The sequence below is a fragment of the Solanum stenotomum genome, chromosome 8 (genome assembly GCF_019186545.1).
Source record: "Solanum stenotomum isolate F172 chromosome 8, ASM1918654v1, whole genome shotgun sequence".
NCBI classification, from domain to species: domain Eukaryota; kingdom Viridiplantae; phylum Streptophyta; class Magnoliopsida; order Solanales; family Solanaceae; genus Solanum; species Solanum stenotomum.
In genome coordinates, this window is record NC_064289.1 from 7,238,354 (window position 1) to 7,252,255 (window position 13,902).

Here is a 13,902-nt window from a genome sequence, read left to right on the forward strand (position 1 = left end):
AGTACGCATTCTTGCTCTGGCATAAAATGAAGTGTGGTCCTGGATCAAAGTATCCCTTTTTCTGGATATTGGGAGCCATTGAGAAAATTCTCACTTTTTTCTTCCTTGCGTTGCATTTGCTGGCCTACTTTATGATTCCATCATATACTGACTGAAAGTAGTGTAGGGGCTGGAAAAGTATGACCAGTTTGCTTTCCTCCTAAATATAATTATTTAACGGCAGGCAGTCATGTTATATGTCCTTTTGTGACTTCATTTCCTGCATTCTTATACGAATAATGTTTTAAAAAGGAAAGCTGTGCCCAAAGAATTTGGATCTCTGTAAGTTTTCTTCTTTTATTTTCAGCTTTTTATTATCCTTTTCAGGGAGTGGAAAGAGCTATTTGGCAAAGATGTTACGTGACCTTGAGGTTGAAAACAGTGGCACTGCCCCTCGTATTCACTCAATGGATGAGTACTTCATGACTGAAGTTGACAAGGTCTTATCTTGCTATCTTACTTGAAGTTCTTTTGATCGTCAACATCTCTCGCTTTTCTTCCTTTCATATGTTCAAGCCTCCTATTAATTCCAGTTACTAGCTATTTCAAGTCCTCTTTCAAAAATATAAACAAGTTCTTTCAGACATGCAGGTTGAGGAGAGTGAGGTTTTGAAATCTTCTGGTTCTATCAGGGGCAAAAAGATGGTGACAAAGAAGGTTATGGAATACTGCTATGAACCTGAGATGGAGGAGGTAAAGCCATCTCTGCCTGAACTTAAGAGATAACTGGACTTCCACAGATTTAAATTTGGAGCCTTTAGATTTAAGATATTTATCTGCCTTTCTATTAGGTAGCTTTAATCTATTTGTCTGCAGTGTAGTAAAATCCATGATTTAGGAAGTGTATATCAGAGATAACAAAAGATACCGGGGATACAATCGTAAAAGGTTTGGTCAAACTTATGTCTTTTAACTGATTTTGGCTTATAATCACTTTTTGTGTTTACCAAATGGAATAGATTAGCCAAAAAGTATCTATAAGATAGTTTGGTCAACTTATATGCTTTGCCAAACACCCTCATAATGATAGGTATTTGTACAGAAGTTCAATATTTTACTAAAGGAATGATATTTTATTGGTTGCACAAGTTCCTCTTTGCCTAGTATTTGTAAGGCTAAGATGACTTGAGTATTGTAAATTTACAACGTAGAATTATGCAGTATTGAGTTCTCGTTGTCCAATTTTTTTATAGTTATTTAAGGTTGCAATTTCTTTGTTTGCTACTGTTAGATTCTTCAAGTTCTTAGTAATGCAATGCTAGGGAAAGTGTAATTAGTCCTAGTTAAGTTTCCTCTTTCCTTTGTTTGGGGGTGGGGTGGGGTGCATTAGGATTGGATTAGAGTGTTATGGACATAAAGCAAACAAGCAACTATGGTTTCTCATTTTCTCCTTTTTTTTCACTGTGAAAAAGGAGATGGAGGGGGTAGTGTAGTAGAAAAGGTTTTTCCTCCTCTAACCATGAGGGTGAGTGTTCGAGTCACCAACAAATTGAGAAAAGCCCCAGTTTTGCTACTGGGATGGGGGTTTGAGGGGTCCGAGTTCACCTTATCAACTAAAAAACATTTTCATATTTGCATGCTAAGGAAGCTATTTCTTGAAACTACGAGGTAACACTCTATGTAAAGTGGTTCAATTCTTTTTGAGAAGGATATTTCCAGTGGTTTATTATATCTTTTGGTAACAGAAACATAGCATTATAAACAGTTTGCGTGCCCATATGTGCATTTCTTCTGTGGGTTTAATGTTGATGTAATTAGTATATTGTAATTGCATCTTTCAAGTAGCTTGTCTCTTCTATACTGTATGCAATTTCTGGAATCAAATATGATATAGAGGTCATCTTATGGTATTTCCAGTTGATTTTTATGGGTTGGGATTTTACTAGTTTGTTTTCCCCAATTTTCTGCAATTTATTCCCTCGTATATATTATTATCTCTATTGTTATTTTCTCTCCTCTTCAGGCTTATCGTTCAAGCATGTTGAAGGCTTTCAAAAAGACCCTGGATGAGGGGGCTTTCTCCTTCGTAATTGGTATGGTATTTTTGGGGCAAGATAGCTCTTACTCTGTAATTCCACATTTTTTCTTTTTGTCCATAATCTAAGACTGACATGTGAAATGGTTTGCATCACTGTTTCCTCTTTCAGCTGGATGTCTATTCTTTTGTTTATTGTGTCTGTGAGATTCTCCGAAATTTGCTAGTGAAATGATTACATGCTGCTGTCAGTTGTTTTGTTGTGTCATCTGTTGCTCTCTATTGGAGCATATTTCTATAGAAAACCTCCATTTTGTTGGATTTAGGGAACTTGAAGGTAGGTAGCATCCCATAGGTTTCTTGATAATAGCTAGCACATTGGTTCTTCAAGTCATACTAGATTGTCTAGTTAAAAAGTTCAACCATAGTTTAATTATAGATTAAGTGGTGATGCAGTGCCTTGCACTGCCTTCAGTTTACTAACTACAGATGCAGTTTTGTTCGGCAATTGACCCATTTGTTGCTGGTATTTGTGCCTCATTTTAGTGGATGACCGCAATCTGCGGGTAGCTGATTTTGCTCAGTTTTGGGCATTTGCGAAGGTATACTCTCAGTTCTCTGTATTATGCAACCAGTTCAAGTGCTATACTCTAGTTCAATTATTTTCTAGGATACTTTGAATGTCTAAAAGTCTTAAACCTTTTGTGTTTATGTATATATAGTTTGTTACTGCTTTATAGGTTGTCAGTTCTTTCAAGTTTTAAGTATTATAACCTTAGTTGATCAAGAGAACTTGTTGCCGCAACAGCTTTTCCGTTGGTTGTCCAATGTGACTGGGTGGATGCTGCAAGTTCGAGAACTCACTCCATCAAGTCCTAATATATTGTTATAGTCGTATTGTAGTATCAGTTTTTGTTAGTTGCAATCTATTTAATTCATGGTGTATTTTACCTCAGTTTCTATTTTTTGTTGGTCCACTTAAAAGTACCATTTCTTGATGACTTGTGGATGAATTGTTTATGAGTTTTTACTCTTTCTTGACTGCTGGTAATGATTTGGTATAGTCATTGCTTTAGAGTAGATATACTAAAGAAGAAAAAAACAATCAACCTGTCTTTCATTTTTGGTTATGTTTGGCTGAACATTGTCATCAATATTTTGGTGGTGATTTTGTTTGCAATTCCCCAAAGACATTATTGCCGTGTCTTGTTTTGCTCATAGTAAGCTTCAAATCTAGTATAACACAACAATGTGATAGGTATTGCCAAGGATATCTTTATCACATCTCCATCTGATTGAATAGGCTCCTGGATTTTGGAAATTATGAGAATACTAGTTCAAAGTTTGTTCAAGATTAGTTATGATGTTACCAAAAACAGTATATGGAGTAGTTTGGTTTGTGGTAGGATATTGAAATCTTCACTAGCTGATGTTTTTAATCTGGAGATAATTGCTTTTCGACAAGCATAAAGCTTAATGCATCGACTTGGACAGCTTCTAAAACTTAGCTTTTTATTACTAATTGCTAGGATAAAACTGGCATATATCTCAAAGTGCAGGATCATCAAGCTTGAAGCTTCAAACTAATTTAACCAAAGAACAATGCAGAATTATAAATTTCAGTAAGCAAGCTCAATTGTCATTTAGGATGGGGCTGAAACCCCCAGCTAGAGCAACAGAAAACTTGGATAAATGTTGGATTTAACATTTCTTCCAATCTACAACTTCTTAATAGAAACTATGGATCTGTAGACGACAAATAGTTAAAGTATTTGAAAACTTTTCTAGAGCTACCTGCTTCAGCACTTGCTTTCCCATTGATGTATTATGCTGGTTATCTAAATACAGCTAAACAACTGTGTATTTAGAGTGCACAAATTTGTGGGTGACAACTGCATATATGTATGTATGTATCTCACAGATAAATCCTATTAAAGAACTTTTAAGATCATGAAGGTTTGTAGAAGGTTCTCTGATCGACAGATCATATAAGTGGAAGTTTGTCTATTTTACCATACCAAATTTTCCATCTTTTGGGTTTAGGTTTGGTTGTTTGGGGTGAGGTGTTAAAAGAACTTGATTTGGTGAAAGTGGTTGAATATGTGAAGATTCCAAGCAACTAATTCAACCATACAATTGAAGTGGGTTTATGTTTTAGATTTTGTAGCCAAGGAGACTCGAGCCACTAAGTTTGTCCTCTAGTGATTTGTTTTCATAGTATAGTCAGTTTCTGTTTTGGCTAGTTATTACATAGAATTAGTTTGATAATTCTTAGCCAAGGTGGCTCAAAGTTATGAAGTGGGTCGAGGTAGATACCTGGGCTGGTGGGAGGTAGCAGTACGGTGGAATTGTCGAGGTGCATGCAAGTTGGACTGGACACCACTGTTATCAAAAGGAAAAATAAATAATTACACTTTGTCAGAGTTCTTGCTTTTTGGATGGGAATGGTGCTCCTTGCTTTCTGAATTTAATTGCTCGTTGCATTTCCTTCAGTGACGCATGCTGCTTCTGTTACTTTTGCAATATTATGGCTTCTCGAACTGCTGATTGGTTTTTTTGGATGACGGATTATCTTCTTCAATTGTTACCATCACAGCTATTTAAGAAAAGCTGATTGCTGCCTCTCTGTTTGGCATGATTATATTCTTTGCTTATTTCCGTTGCTTATTATTTCAGAGATCTGGCTATGAAGTGTACTTGCTAGAAGCAGCTTATAAGGACCCAGCGGTAAGTTAGCTCATGTATTTCTTTGTTAGCCACGATCTAACATCAAGCATTGTATGTATATATGTCTGTACATTATCTGATCCACTGAAGATACTTTTTAAACTCATGTCCTTGTGGATTTCAGGGATGTGCAGCAAGGAATGTGCATGGTTTCATGCGGGATGATGTACAAAAGATGGCTGGCCAATGGGAGGAAGCTCCATCCATGTACTTGAAACTTGATGTTAAGGTACTTTCTCCTTAAAACTATCTTGTTGTATAGTCAGTCAGGTTCTACACTCCTGGACTCTCAAGTATACTTGAGCAATTTAACTTATTCCAGCAAATTAGTTGTTAGTGTAGCCTGTTAGACCTTATGTGAGAAGTTAATTTTTATCAGCTTGTATGAGTGGGATGCTAATATGTCATCTGTCCTTACGGTTTCATTTTATTTCAACAATGTGACAGTCATTACTTCATGGAGATGCTCTGGAGGAAGGTGGAATCCAAGAGGTAAATTTTGTTATGCATATTTTCTTAAAACCTTACCCTAGGTTCAGGATACTCATGACCATGTGAGCACATAGACACTTGCATTTGTTCAGAATGTAAGGAGTTGTTTGGTATGGGGGATGAGATAGACAAAGTTATCCCATGGATTAGTTATGCCACCATATATATGAGATAACTTGTCCCGTCATTGTAATGCAAATGGTGGGATAAATGATCCCGGGACTTATACCCCTAACCTTACGCATGATAAATTGAGCTTGCTTTTTATCTTGAGATTATTATTCCTTATCCTCATACCAAACGTCCCCTAAATATGTCGGCCCACCTAAAGTTGCGGATAGCAGGTATGGAATGAAGAGAGATCCCTGTGCAAGACGTCCACTCGATTAGAAGAGGTAGATTAATGGCATGGGCAGTGTTATCAAAAGCAAAAAGCGCAAAAAACTCCGAGGTCTGTTGGGGCTTTATGTGCAAATAAAGTGTGAGCTTTAATGAAAAAAGGTGCAAAAGGGAGAAAAAAATACAAATATATATGTTTAGTCCAAGACTCCTAATTGTAAGCGTGAATGACAAATATATGAACAACGAAATTGAATTTTTTTAATGATAAAGTGAAATATCAATTGTTTAGTGCCACCTCTTCAGAAGAGGCACATTGGCAAGGAAAAGTATGCCTTAGCGCCTTGATGACGACACTAAAGCGCACATCAAGTGAGGCGAAGCGCTTGACCATTTGACCCCCGCTCCAGGGCTTAAGCGCACCTTTGACTAACCTATGATTGTGTCGGAAATGCTACTTGGAAAGTCCTATATTTTCTTTTGTATATTTTGGCTTAAGGATTCTCATAGCTTGTAAAGCTGTACAAAAAATAAAATGAAAATTCCCTGTCTTGTAAATTTGTATCATATAGCTTTTGAAAATATTTTCCTCTGTTGTCTCATAGCTTATTCATTTTATAAAGTGGCTTTCATTTACAAAACAAAAAATTAATATATGAAATGACAAAGTGTCTTGGATGGTTTTAGTTCCTACTTACAATGCACAATGAACAGTCAGCAATGTTCCAAATGCAAGGTAGGAAAGAAAAGAGATGTTGGCTGATAATGTTCCGAACACCTTACGTCTGAAAATTAACAAATGAACAATAAATAAGTTACAATAGTAATAATATACTAGGAATATCATGTGATGTCCACCAACTTGTATTGTCATCATTCACATCTTTTTCAGGTTGTAGTACCAAAACATGTACAGCTTGTGTTACTCAGAGGTAGAAACTTCTAAATCATGAATCTTATTTTGGATCTGCAGGTGGACATGGATATGGAAGATGATGACTCATTGGGAGTGCCTTCCACTTTAGATGAAGAGAATATTGAGAAGTTTACAGTACCTCCCCAAGAGGATATTCCATCTTATGGTATGCCATGGATCTGTCCAAAGGGTCATTTGTATTTCTTATGCTGCTGCTGTATTGTCTCTCTTGTTGTATGTCCTAAGTTCTAGTTAGTAAACATTGTTGTGATTAGCAAAGATGGAATCAGTTCTGGTGATCCTCCCTAATCAATTTGTGATGATTCTGGTGTAGATGGCATAGTTTCTTACCTTTGCAACAGATATCACCATATCGGTCCCTTTCTTTAAAATTTACATTCGTTGTAGTCACAGTAGGTCATATGTTTGTTTTGAGGCTTAAAACAAGGCTGAGCTGATTTTATCGTGTAATAACATAAAGGACCCGGCTTTTGTGGTGGTTGAACTTGGCTGATTTCGAAGTTCAACCGCCAACCCTTAGCTTTGACCACTGGGTGGAACCTATTCTCTTTTTCAATGCTGATTACTTCTCAACATCAGTTGGATTCTGTCTAACATAATCATTGGATCTCTTCAACTTTATGCATACCATTCTGAAGTAGATACGAACAAATTTGTCCTTTCTTCATTGTCTTGGCTGCAAAAAGCATCTGATCATACTTATATGTAATTTGATATCAGGCGATGTAAAGGATGATCAGGATTCAGACCATGAAGAGGATCACCGAATAACTGAAGTAAAAGAATTGGCAAAGAGTAAATGGTCATCTGATTTGGATGTAGATGATACTCGAAGAAATAAAGATGCCACTAAAAACATACATGCTCTCTCTGGGTTGATACAATCTTACAGCAAGGAAGGAAAGTTCGTACATTGGGGTGACCAGGTAACCTTTACATGTTACGGACTATAGCTATTCCTAGTTCTATATTGATGTGTTTTTTCTTACTGAGGGATGATTGGTGAAACTTATGTCCGCTCTCTGTTCTCTGCCTGCTTTTCCCCTTTCTGCTTTTTCTGATGTGCTCACCAGCAAAGGCTGACCATTTATCATTCGTCATATCTTTACTTTTTCTCATCCTGTCATCTCCTGACGCTTTACATTAGCAAACATCTGGTAGATGAATTGTTGGGAAGACTCTACCCTTCCACCCTCTATGTTTTTCTTTGAAAAAGTGAATTTTTTAAAGAATGTAAACCAGGAGTCCTACATCTCTTAGAATGGAAATAGGAGTCTGGATTTTATTTTTAAAGAAAGAATGCGTTTCTCGACATTATAGGTTGTTTCGGTGCCTATATTCTCTTATATCAGAAATGTAAATTGATTTAAAAAACTTGGAAATGTACGGTTTTTATTCATTGGATTGGACATGTGGTATATTGACAGTTCTTCCCTTGACAATATTATTTTGAGTTCGGGATGCAGGATAGTTCCTAGACAGCTGATACTGATAACTTTGGGATGTCTTAAAAACCTTGCAGCAAAGGCTTGTTTATTTTCCAAGGGGAGGGAAGACTTGTAGGAATTGTATTAAGTGGCTCCATATCATTGCAAGGCAAAGTTGTTTTATGGGGCAGATTTACTTTTTATCAATTTACATTGGCACTAGGGGAGGGAAGAATCATTGGGAGTGAATTAAGTGTTCCATCTCATTAAAAGCTTAAGTTGTTTGAAGGGGAAGTTCTCATTAGGCATTGGCCGTGAATCATATTGGCATGCTTATTTATCCGTTATTAGGGTTGGTTATTCAATGATTTTTTCAGATGTGGGATTGTAACTTTTTCCAGTGTACTAGCCTTATCTATTTCCGGCTACCAAAATCTATGTTGTATACGTTTTGGAGAGGAAGTTGAGATTACATGTATCTACTAATCTGATTATTGTTTTTTTCGCCATCTGTTCTTCTGTTCTTCTAAAAGAGGCACTAGTGCAATTTCTTTGTGCCAAGTGTATGTTTGCTTGGGAGGAAATTTTCCCATGTTCAGTTAGTCAAAAATTTTGGAAAAATTTTTCTCCGGGAAAACAAGTGCCTTTAGAATGAGAAAAATGACTTCCCTTGTTTTCCACGAAGTGCTATTCCACATCAATTGTGTCCTCTCCCTACCCTCCAACGCACCTCATTTCACTCCACCCCCTTGTAGCTCCCATCCTACGCCCCAACCCTTACCTCCACCCTCACCTTTTGTATATGTCTAGATTATATACAAATGCTTTCAAAATAATACTTTTTTGTTTTCCAAGAATATAAGTGGGTTTATTACTTATTCTCTTGTGTTCGGTACATACACACCTAAGCTTATGTTACTTGTCCCAGGTAACCAAAAGAGGCTTTTCTATAGGGGCAGCAAAAGCAACCAATGTATCTTTAATAATTGGTCCTGGTTCAGGATACAACTTGGTGAGATTCCTCATGCAACTATTGTTTAACTTGTTTGGCTCATCATCATCTACATCTTGAATAAATCTTGATGCTTATTTGGCAATATTATGCTTGTAACCATGCTGTTTAACTTTCTGGAGTTTTTGTTATTGTAATACAACATTTAGTTGGTAAACTACTTAAAATGAGATTTTCCATATACTTGGAACCCATATGATAAGCTGGCCTATTGTTTTGTCATTTTCAGAAGTCAAACCCCTTACCTGATGAAGAGAAGTTGACATCAACTCGACATAATGGTGAACCAAAGAGGCAGAACATATTTCAAGAGAGATTACGAGCAGAACACGAGTCGTTTAGGGCTGTTTTCGAGTCCTTCAGAACTGGTTCTGACAAGAGGCGGCAGCGGATATTTGGGCTTAATACTGAAGATGAATAGTACATGTAGATGGGGGTTTAAAATCACGTATTCGCAATTTTGTATGTTTTGCTAATCCTTGCCATTGAGGAAGAGTGGGGGAGGGTTTAGGTATTGTATTGTAACATCGTGTAAATTGTGTAGCAAAATAGGTAGTTTGTTGCCTGGAATGTAATTACTATGCCAGGGGTCCATTGAGTCTTTAATACTCTGTACTTGAATGGAAGGAAATATGCCATGGGTTCATTGAGTACTAGGTATGGTTGCCTTGAATGGGCTGATTTGAGTCTGTATTACTCAGTAGTTGGTGTCCTTAATTGGAAGGACTATGTCATGGGTTCATTGAGTCTTTATTACTAGGTATGGTTGCCTTGAATGGGGTGATTTGACTCTGTATTACTGTCTGTAGTTGGTGTCCTTAATTGGAAGGACTATGTCATGGGTTCATTGAGTCTTTATTACTAGGTATGGTTGCCTTGAATGGGGTGATTTGACTCTGTATTACTATCTGTAGTTGGTGTCCTTAATTGGAAGGATTATGTCATGGGTTCATCGAGTCATTATTACTGTCAGTAGTTGGTTTCCTTGAATGCGCTGATGGAGTCTGTATTACTGTCGGTAGTTGGTGGCCTTAATTGGAAGGACTATGTCGATCCATTTAAGTTCTAATCTTGAATTGAGCCAAATTTAATTTTCAAATTGAATAAAAATAGTTACAGTAAAATGATGGAAACTATTTTAGAAATTTAGGAATAGACCCATTTCAAGATTAAATATTAAATTATTCATGAGATTCTTTCTTGAAAGAATTCAATATTTAAAGAGGAGTAAGTTTAATTTTGGTGAATTATAAACCTGCTAATTAGGGTAAAAAAAATAAAAATTGAAGAAGACGCTAATAAAAAAGAAAGAGGATGTATGTGCCCAGATGTTTTAGCAAAAAAGAGATGGGGTATTTGGAGAAGACAATGGGGTGGGGGAATGGGTATGTGCAGATTTTTCCGCAAATGAGTAGGGCTATTTGGAGAAGGCGGGGGGTGGGGGTGCAAGTGTTTCTGCAAATGGGTATGTGTTTTTGGAGAAGCAATTGTGGGGTGGGGGGAGGTGTTTCTGCAAATGGGTATGGGTTTTTAGAGAAGACAATTGTGGGGTGGGGGATGGGGGTCATGTGGGGATTTTATTGATTTAATTTGTTTAAAAAAAGTTATTTGGGCAAATATCTACGTGTCATTGAGTCATTGGTTACTTTATATTTTTACTCAAAATTCATTATCTACAAATTGTTTTTGACAAATGTCATCATTTAATTCGCCACTTTACACGTCATTCGCGAGTGTAACACACACCTCATATATTTTTGTTGATTGGCAAAAGAGTGTCAAAATGACACAACGAGACCCTACATGAGGTGTCTAAAATGAACATCGTCCACTTGAGGTGCCTAAGTGAAACTTCGTGCCAACTTTAAGGGGTCACCGATGGGTTAGGCCTATTTTTAATAACACCAAACCATGCATAAGCAATAATACGAGCATAACTAATTCAATCATTACTAATTCTATTTAACATTATTCTTATATACCTTACTAATGACCTCTTAGAGTATTTTTTGTGTATATTAGAGTTTAATAGAATTTATATCTATCTATGTTACCTTAAAAACATAAATTTTCTAATTTAAATATTAAATTACTATAATACCCCTAACTATAAACATCTCCTAACTTAAATGTCAAATTACTATAATTAGGGGTGTACAAAACCAAACCGCAAATCGAGTCAAACCGGGAAAAAAACCCGACCAGTGGTTGGTTTGACTTGGTTTGGTGTTGAAAAAAAAAACCCGACTATATTTGGGTTGGTTTGGTTTTAACTAAAAAAAACCAACCCGAGACCAAACCAACCTGACATTATATATAATTTTAAAATTTTATTTTATACATAAAAATATTTACTTTGATATAATTTTTAAATATTTCTTTTTTTTTTATATAGTTTTTATCTTTTACTATATTATTTCAAGTTTGAAACTTAGAATTCTGAATAGTTCCATAAAGATTATAGTCCATAGATGTTGGTAATTATAATAAAACTTAAATCAAAATCAAATTAATACTAATGCAAAAAGAAAATCAATTTAACACTAAGAATGACAATAATATTGAATATTTGTTCTTTGGTTTACATTGGTTTAGACAATTAAAGTACATAATCTAATTTTAATTTCCTTTAATATTTAGTCATGTAACTAATACTTATTAAACTTATTTTAGCATGATTTAGTACTTTTAATTTATGATCATTTTCATTATGACTTGTTAATTTGCAATATTTGTTTTATGCGATTTCATTATTATTTTTATTTTTAGATATTTTAGTGTCATTAATCATATCATTGTTTGTATTGTATTCTTAAGAAACACCTTAGATATTTGTATTTTGGTAGGACTGGAGAAATATTTGAAGTACAAGTAAATTATAGGTTTGTATGAATACTTTAGCGGAAAAACCCGAAAACCCGAAAAACCCAAAAAAATCCAAAAAACCTCGATGTTGAAAAACCCGAGTTTTATTGATTTGGTTTGGTTTATAGATTTAAAAATCCGACACAAATGATTTGGTTTGATATTTGAAAAACCCAAACCAACCCGACCATGTACACCCCTAACTATAATACTTCAAAGTTCAAACTAAAAACACTTAATTCAATACATCTTCTATATTCTAATTTATTTATTTGTATTATATTATATTAAAAGGATGCACCTTTTCACATAATGGTTGTGTGACTTTTTGATAAGTTGTGATTTTTTTAAAGGGTTATAACTTTTCTGATAAGACACAATAAACACTTGTTCATACTATCATTTGTTGAATATAAATAGAGGGGTTTCCTCTCATTTTTAAACATACTGCCTTAAAAAGTATGAGTATCTAACTTGATTGTTAACTTACAATAATACTCCCAACTAAAAGCACCTCATAACCTGAATGTTAAATTACCACAATACCATCAACTAAAAACAACCATTATCTTGAATGTTAAATTACTATAATACCCCCAACTGAAAGCACCAAATTTAGTAAATCTTTTATATTCCCTAATTTAATTATGTTAATTTAATATAATACCCCCAACTAAAAATGCCAAATTTAGTATATCCTTTATATTTTATATTTAAAACTATTTATTTATATTGTATTAAAAGCAAACACTTTTTCACATTGAAAGATTGTAACTTTTTCGAAGAGTAGTGACTTTTTCAAAGGGTTGTGTGACTTTTTCAAAGAGGGTTGTGTGACTTTTTCGATGAGTTGTGATTTTTCTAAAAGCTTGAAACTTTTCAAATAAGGTACGATAAACATTGTTCATACCACCCTTATTGGCTATAAATAAAAAGATTTCCTCTCATTTTTAAACATATTATTAGTGAAAAATTACAAAATAACAGAATTACAAAATTACAATTGAAAATAAAAATGAAGAAATAAATCTCTTCAAGCTGAGGCGCGGATATTTCGCTCTCTTTAAGGAGATTCAAGCCCACTGCAGCAAATGTTTTTCACTGGTCCAGCAGTAGTCCTACTTGATTTGTCCCCTCCAGGATACAACAGTCTATTCACAAAAGATAACTCAACAACTCTGGACAAGAGTTGAATCCATAGCTCCACAAAAAAAACATATCCCTTCAACTAATAAGAATTCTCTTTTTTTAACAAACTTTATGCACTTTATATTTTCTTATATGTAAAACAAATGAAGACCACTACTATTTATAGCAGAAGAAGTCTTTCTAGAAATAAATAGGAAGATAATGGGGGTACTAAATAGTGAAGATAATAGTCTTAGGAGTTACATATGTTACAAGGTATAATGGAGGAATAAAGAATGAAAATAAAGGGACACTTAAGCCACCAACGGCTTGGGAGTTGCTGCATGCACCAAGAAAATTGTAACATATACACTAACTCCATTTGGAGTAATGCTGAATACAGTGAATAGTAAGTAATGCAGCAATAATTATTTTCAACGGCAACAATCAACTGCCAATTCATCCATCATTATGTAACATGTATGAGAAGTGCACCAACGGCCATAAACCAACATCTATGTGGCCATGCAAAAAAAAAGTGAATTCTTAAATTATTAAAATGCCACACTAACACATATTATCTCAAAGTAAGACTTAAATTTTTTAAAAAGAAAAAGACTTTAAAATTTGTTTCTTTTAAATTCAAAGTTAGTGCACATTTTAAAATGGTTCCTTTATGGTTTAATTGTTTTATGGAAAAAATCCTATTAATTGCTTAAGAAATTATGCACTCTGTAATTATAAACGGGAAAATAGTCAAATATTTTTCATCATACATGTACAAAAACAATTTACAGGATTATGCCAGTAGCTCCAAATGAAATTCTTTTGAAAATGGGTATGGAAAATAAGTTAAATTATTTTGGGTTAAGATAGATAGATAGATAGATAGGTTGGGCATGAGTTTCAATTGGGAATTATAGGTTATTTAAAAAAAAAAAATTGGATTAATTTGAACTTA

The 13,902-nt window shown here is 34.7% G+C and overlaps 1 protein-coding gene across 2 annotated transcripts in view; it reads left to right on the forward strand.

Moving 5' to 3' along the window:
• The window catches only part of LOC125874569 (uncharacterized), a 41,568-nt gene that overhangs the window by 8,505 nt on the left and 19,161 nt on the right, over nucleotides 1–13,902 (forward strand). The window contains exons 3-13 of one of the 2 annotated variants that reach the window (XM_049555476.1): nucleotides 367–479; nucleotides 631–732; nucleotides 2,003–2,072; nucleotides 2,561–2,616; nucleotides 4,691–4,741; nucleotides 4,866–4,970; nucleotides 5,189–5,233; nucleotides 6,546–6,654; nucleotides 7,230–7,435; nucleotides 8,865–8,948; nucleotides 9,178–9,329. In XM_049555476.1, coding sequence (XP_049411433.1) covers nucleotides 367–479; nucleotides 631–732; nucleotides 2,003–2,072; nucleotides 2,561–2,616; nucleotides 4,691–4,741; nucleotides 4,866–4,970; nucleotides 5,189–5,233; nucleotides 6,546–6,654; nucleotides 7,230–7,435; nucleotides 8,865–8,948; nucleotides 9,178–9,329 — 1,093 coding nt within the window. Of the gene's footprint in view, nucleotides 1–366; nucleotides 480–630; nucleotides 733–2,002; nucleotides 2,073–2,560; nucleotides 2,617–4,690; nucleotides 4,742–4,865; nucleotides 4,971–5,188; nucleotides 5,234–6,545; nucleotides 6,655–7,229; nucleotides 7,436–8,864; nucleotides 8,949–9,177; nucleotides 9,375–13,902 lie in introns of those variants that run through there. The other variant, XM_049555475.1, reaches the window with a different exon arrangement.